This window comes from Cucurbita maxima, unplaced genomic scaffold (genome assembly GCF_002738345.1).
Source record: "Cucurbita maxima cultivar Rimu unplaced genomic scaffold, Cmax_1.0 Cma_Scf00009, whole genome shotgun sequence".
NCBI classification, from domain to species: domain Eukaryota; kingdom Viridiplantae; phylum Streptophyta; class Magnoliopsida; order Cucurbitales; family Cucurbitaceae; genus Cucurbita; species Cucurbita maxima.
The window spans coordinates 4,185,289-4,191,668 of record NW_019272025.1 but is presented as its reverse complement, the minus strand read 5'-3'; the positions used below and the strand labels follow the sequence as shown (position 1 = coordinate 4,191,668).

The 6,380-nt window shown below is 33.5% G+C and overlaps 2 protein-coding genes across 3 annotated transcripts; both read right to left on the bottom strand.

Moving 5' to 3' along the window:
- Positions 1-70: 70 nt before the first annotated feature.
- Positions 71-3,854, bottom strand: LOC111484535. 2 transcript variants are annotated; one of them, XM_023131185.1, is made up of 3 exons: positions 3,560-3,854; positions 3,079-3,252; positions 71-288 (listed from the first exon to the last, which is right to left on the bottom strand). In XM_023131185.1, exons 1-3 carry the CDS (start codon positions 3,831-3,833, stop codon positions 224-226), a joined length of 513 nt encoding a protein of 170 aa, XP_022986953.1. In that variant the 5' UTR covers positions 3,834-3,854; the 3' UTR covers positions 71-223. The 2 variants fall into 2 exon arrangements, with proteins under 2 accessions (XP_022986953.1, XP_022986954.1); XM_023131186.1 differs by lacking the exon at positions 71-288 and adding an exon at positions 701-973.
- A 403-nt stretch (positions 3,855-4,257) lies between these two features.
- LOC111484493 (probable serine/threonine-protein kinase PBL5) lies at positions 4,258-6,300 on the bottom strand. Its single transcript, XM_023131123.1, has 5 exons — positions 6,160-6,300; positions 5,623-5,867; positions 5,275-5,464; positions 4,797-5,188; positions 4,258-4,550 (listed from the first exon to the last, which is right to left on the bottom strand). Exons 1-5 carry the CDS (start codon positions 6,224-6,226, stop codon positions 4,341-4,343), a joined length of 1,104 nt encoding a protein of 367 aa, XP_022986891.1. The 5' UTR covers positions 6,227-6,300; the 3' UTR covers positions 4,258-4,340.
- Positions 6,301-6,380: the final 80 nt, after the last annotated feature.

Genomic DNA, 6,380 nt, shown 5'->3' with positions numbered 1-6,380 from the left:
AGATTATAAGAGATCACCGCCTCTTGATATAAAACTGTTCTCAATAAGTCATGGCAGTGACTAGCTTTGAAGCACCATAACTGTAGAGTTCGAATTGTACAAATGAATACAAAAATTGTTGAGACGTAATTCACTGCACTTAATCCTTTTAAACAAACCACAATATCATCATGATATTGCCCCTTTAGAAACTTCTAGCGTCAATCAGTATTGAGTTTGCATTTCACCTTGAGTAACAAAATGATTTTGTCTCGATTCTTGACATTGTCTCTTTTAAGTTCAATAACTCTATAGAGTGTTGGAATTTTACGCGGGTTAATTAAGGAGAATGTCATAGGTATAAGTAAAGGATGTATATTTATTAGTATGAGACATTTTAGGAAAACCGTTAGAATTTAGTTGACAATATCATAATTTGTTGAGGATGCAAATAATAGATGCTACCTCCATTAATACATTTGAGGGAAATCCAAAGCGGAATGGACAAATATATTAAATAAAGATTGTGATAGATTATCTTATTACTCATAATTCTTAATATTTGTGTTGAAGATCACAATTTGCTCGGAATATTAGACAATAAATAAAAATAATATATATATATATATATATATATATATATATATATATTTTAAAGGGAAGAGAGGGGTGGGTGTTGGATTTGTTTTTATATAAATTTATTTGGTGAGATATTATTCAAGGACAAGATGGGAGGGAAATGGATTTGCCAAAAGAAGACGAAAACACAGATGGGTGGCTCAGCCGACCGCTTCATCTCGCCACCATTGGCCCTTCGTATCACCATGTCTCGCTGCTGGCCGTCTCGGATCCTTTTTTTCACGACTCCTTCCATTGGACGGACACGGGACAATCCGACGAATTAAAATTAGTTAGTTTAATCCAACGGTCTCCATTGACATTGCTTTATAACCTTGTAATGAGTGGATATTTTTCTGATATTCTTTTCATTTAGCTGGAGGTGATAGTTATTTGTGTTAAAATTTGCTAAATTTCCTAAAAATATTTAAGAAAAAAATGAAGTACAAATCTATAAGGATTTTTAACTTCAATAAATATTAAAATTTACACAAAATTAAGCATCATTAATGATTGAATTAATGTTTTAAACCCTAATATTTTAGGTGAAGAATTTTCAAATGAAGAATTATTGTAAGATACAATTTAATTATCGTTGTCTTCATTCTCGTCTCGTCTTTTAGAAAAAACTGTCTAAAGAATCAAATGAAAATCAGAATCTTTTATCTCAAAAGGTTAGAGGAAGAGAATAACATCCATAAAAAAATAACAAAAAAGTTGAACAAACACGTAGAATGCACCATCCATGTTGGAGAAAAGAAAAGAAAATTCTTTCATAATTCATTCGTTGTCGCAATAATGAATGCAGAGAAATATGTTATAAAAATATGACTCAATTATTCAATTATTCATTTTACGACATTTGAAATCGAATTACCCCAAAGTAATATTGTCTTCATATAGGAAATCAAGTATTAACCCAATACCAACCTTGGCCACATTTATCCGGTTTATTAACAGTTAATCTTGTAATATTGATATAATTATTCAATTTTATTAAAATGAAAGGGTGAGAAAAAAATATTGAGTAACGGTAAAAAAACCACACACAGTTACCGTTGTCTGAAAAGGAAGTTCAACTTCCAACTTCAACTCTGTGAAGTTCAGAATTTAATGTAAAAATTAAGACATATTACATATAAGGAAAAATCTCAAAAAAATTAGTCTAAATTTAGAAATTTAATAAAGCAATGTCGTGACACAATGAATTCAGTAATTATATAAATAGGAACATAATTAGACTTCAAGAATTTTTTATGAAAATAAAATATTAATTTTTGATCTTATATTTAAATTTTATTTTATTTTTCTTAGAATTAGTTTATTTATATATAAAAAAGTACAAATTTAGTTATCATATTTTAAATAATTTTTTAGTTCAATTCTTTGAAATTAATTTTTATCCAAATTTTTCAGAATAATAACATTAATTCTCATACAATAAAAATTTATAAAAATGAAGAGAAAAAAAAAAAAAAAAAACTAACCGTATAAACTAATTTAAACCATTATTAATAGTCTAAAAACTCCTCTCAATTTCCACTAGAAATCCAACCTCCGGGTCTTTAAATTGGGCAGCGGAAAGACCTAAAATCCTAGTGGTCGCTAATCATGAGTGTGAGGTGTGACAGAGACGAATGAGGGAAGGAAGGATGCTGGTGGGGCCCACAGACACGTGAAATTACCTTTTTAGTTCTTGTTTGTTATTTCATTTAAGCTGAATATCTGGGTCACGGCTCTGAGTGTGAGGCGGGATGGCCGAAATGGGAACTCACATCTCACATCAAACGACCTACTGCCTAAAGTATTGTCCCTTTCCTAATATTAATCCGTCCTATATATATATATATATATATATATATATTTTTTTTTTTTTTTTTTTTTACTCAATTTAAGGCATTAATATGGTCCTCATTCAACTGGCAGTTGTTTTATGTAAAGTTCTCCAGAAAGGCAGAAACAGTGAAAAGGAAGGCCGATGGAATCACGTGCCTCATGTGCAATCGCAAAATAGACTAGACTCTGCCCTCTCCTACGGATCATGGGCATCAAGGTCATGATGATCTGTCCAATGATATTTGGTTTGGGCTGGACCGGCCCATAGGTTATAAAAGGTCTTATAGCTTATAAATATTGATGTACTTAGGAATGGGATGAGAATAAAATTAACCCATCAGTTTCCAATAACATCCGACTCTCCAAAATATTGTCCTACATTTTATTTTGAGCTTTCTCAAAAAAGTATCACACTAAATGGAAATAGAATTCTTGATTGATCATTTTTTAAATGAAAGGAGGCGTGACTTTTATCATCCAACAATATTTTCATTGAATTGCTTCTGATGTCAATGCATCATGTGAGGATAGTTTTGTCAATTGTCACACCCTCTTCTCTATCAACAAAGTTCCTAGCTACTCAATTTTCAGTGAAATTATTATTGAATTTCTAAATGATAAAATTCATTTTTCAATTGATCTTACCCGGTGTCCGTAAATCTCGAGCGCCAACGCTGGTTAGATTCAGAGGACTCGAAGCAATCTGCATTCCGGCATCTCCTAAAATGGCAAGTTCGACATGATCAATGTACTTCGGCGCCTCCGGAAACTCACTTGCATAAACTGCTTTAATTCCTCCATCCTTGATCACCAAATTCACTGCATTCGCAGGGGAAAAAAACGATTTACAAATTACTGGACAGAGGAGGCAAGAAACTGCAAGATGAAATAAAGAAAAGAGAATGGAAGAGAAGAGTAGAACTAGAATTAAATCTATAGTTCAACAAATTCTTGATGAAAATAGGATTGGAAAGTAAAAGAAACTACCTAGGCTAGATCATTCTTTCCGAGAGATGTACCAAATAACATATGCAAGAAACAGAAACAAATTGCGAAGAGAATGAGATTATTCGGTTGAAGAAATTACCGTCAGAAACTGATTCTTGAAACTCTTGAAGAAATTTACCTGGATAAGATGACCACCAGAGAATGAAGAGGACGAGGAGCAGAATCAAAGGAATCAAATGAATCCACCTCTCCGAGAATTTGTATCGCGAATTGTGATCTCGCTTCCGACACGAAGGATCGGAAACTGGAAGAAAGCTGCCGCTGGAATCGTCCATTGATCTTATTTCTGGAGAGCATCTTCCTTGTGGCTCTTGTGCCGGGCTGAAGATTATGCTACAATGATCGTCAGTTGTTGCTCGGAACGAACTCGAAGTCGAAGATCTCTGCTGCATTTATCAACGACGAAGATAGGGTTTGGGGTTCGAGAAGGAAGGAATTTTGGCTGTGCTTCTTCCATTTATATTCTGTTTGCGTTAGGCTTTGCGCCGATTTTCGGCGGGAAATTTCACTATTCGTGCCGTGCACGTGATATGATTTAATTATTACGCCATTGTCCTTTTTTTTTAATTTCTTACCTATAATTCAATTTTTTTATAAACTCATTAATTTAAATTTGTATTTCAGTTTGATAATATTAAAATATTACAAAGAAAAATGATATAACTTTTTTATTATTTAGAATGAATATATGGATATTTCCAAACTTACGTTCATGGTAAAAATAAAATAATAAAAATGGACAGAAAATCAATATAATTTAAAAATATATAAAATTAAAAAGAAAATCATTATCAAACAGTATTTAATATTGTTGCATCTCTCAAACCCTATCCTACCCCCAAAATCAATCCTTGAGTTACATAATTAAAATATATTAAAATTGTGTATTTGATCCCAAACTAACCCCTTTTTTGAGTAAATTTTTGAGAAGCAAGAAAATCTAAAGCGGAGACCACTTCTGAAATCACTGGCCTCTGAGTTGGTTGCTCCTGCACACACATGGCTGCAATGGCAAGAGCTTGATACAATCCTCTTACAGGAAATTGACCATCGAGCCTCGGGTCCACCATTGTTAAGAACCTCTTTCGATCTCGGAATAATGGTTTTGCCTACAACACAAAACAATCAACCCGACCCAACTCAGCTCAAATTTCAAGCTATCGTATCAATAAAATGTCTGAAATTGAAGCCGCTGGTTATAAGAAACCATTTTAAATTGTGAATAGAAATGGTGATTTGAACGGTCCGACAATGACCCATAACGAAAATTTGGATAGTCTCATTGTTCGAGGTCATTGTCACACTATTTCAATCTTTTGAATACGATGAACTCTTATTTTGGTTAAGTATCTTACCCATGTCACCAAACTCAGTTCCTTCGGAGGTCTTGTATAGTCGATGACTTTCCTTCCCGTGATGAGCTCCAAGAGAACAACTCCAAAGCTATAGATATCGCATTTGAATGTCAATTGGCCTGTCATTGCGTAATCAGGAGCACAATATCCATAGGTTCCCATGACTCTAGTAGAAACGTGGGTGTTATCTCCACTTGGACCCACTTTGGCTAACCCAAAATCCGAGAGCTTTGGCCAATACCCTTCTCCCAGCAAAATGTTCGAGCATTTTAGATCTCTATATATAACTGCTGGCCTCATTTTGTTGTGCAAATACTCCAACCCTCTCGCTGCGCCCACGGCTATCTTCATTCTCGTATTCCAATCAAGCACATTTTTGCCAGGTGGAAGATCTGTCAACCAAAATTTAATATTACATATAACAGATCAATTAATAAAAGAGTAAATCAACACATTTTAAAGTAAATATATAAAGTACCGTGTAAATGTTTGTCCAATGAGCCTAATGGCATGAACTCATAAACCAAAAGTCGTTCATCTCGTTCTGCGCAATATCCTAACAATTTTACAAGATTTGGGTGATCGGCCAAACTTAATGTCAATACTTCCACCACGAATTCTCTTACCCCTTGAAGCCCATTCCGGTCGAGTTGTTTTATAGCTACAACCTATATCAAAATTCATATTCAACCGCTCTATCAATTTAGAACTGTATATACGATCGAGTTCGTTTGATAATTATTTAATTTTATATATTATAATCAATTATATTTATTACCTACGTAATTAAAATTTTGTAATTTAAATATGATTATAAAAATTTTACCTGGTCGATTCTTATCAAATGACCCTTGTAAACTTTACCGAAGCCTCCTTCACCCAGAAAGCAATCTGACTTGAAATTTCTCGTTGCTTCTACAAGTTCGTGGAAGGTAAATTTTTCTATCTCTTCGTTCGTTTTTACTTTACCGGAAACCTCTCTGTTTATATTTGACGCCAGCTGGTCATTTTCACGAGTCTGCTCTTTTACTTCTTCCCGTGTTTCTACCTTCAAATCCGCTTCTACTTTGACTATTACCGCGGTAAAAAAAAAAAAACAAAAAAACAATTGAATTCTCTGTCGTTTAAGGAATTATGCTCAAATCTTTACATCAAAGATTAAAACCCTCATTGGTAAAAATCATGTGTTCTTCTTGATAAAGCACGCAAGGATTTAAAAAAAAAAAAAACTAAATCAATCATGAATTTGTCTCATCGAGTGATTTTCTGGGTCCATGTGGGGGGGACAATATCAAAACGACAGCGTATCGATCATAACGAAAGGGATTTTAAATCGAAATACATTAAATAATTTGAAAATTACCTGAAGAAATGGGTGAATTGATCTCGAATTTTTTCCTCTGTTTTTTGCTGTGGCGAAAGCATCCCATTTCCCAGCCAAAAGTGAAGGCAATGGAACAGAGAGAGAGAGAGAGAGAGAGAGAGAGAGTAGCTGTCGACCTGGGCGTCAAATCTGAGAAGTTTATTATAATTAATTAATATATTTTTTTTTTTTTTCTAAAGAGAATAAATAATTATTGTGGA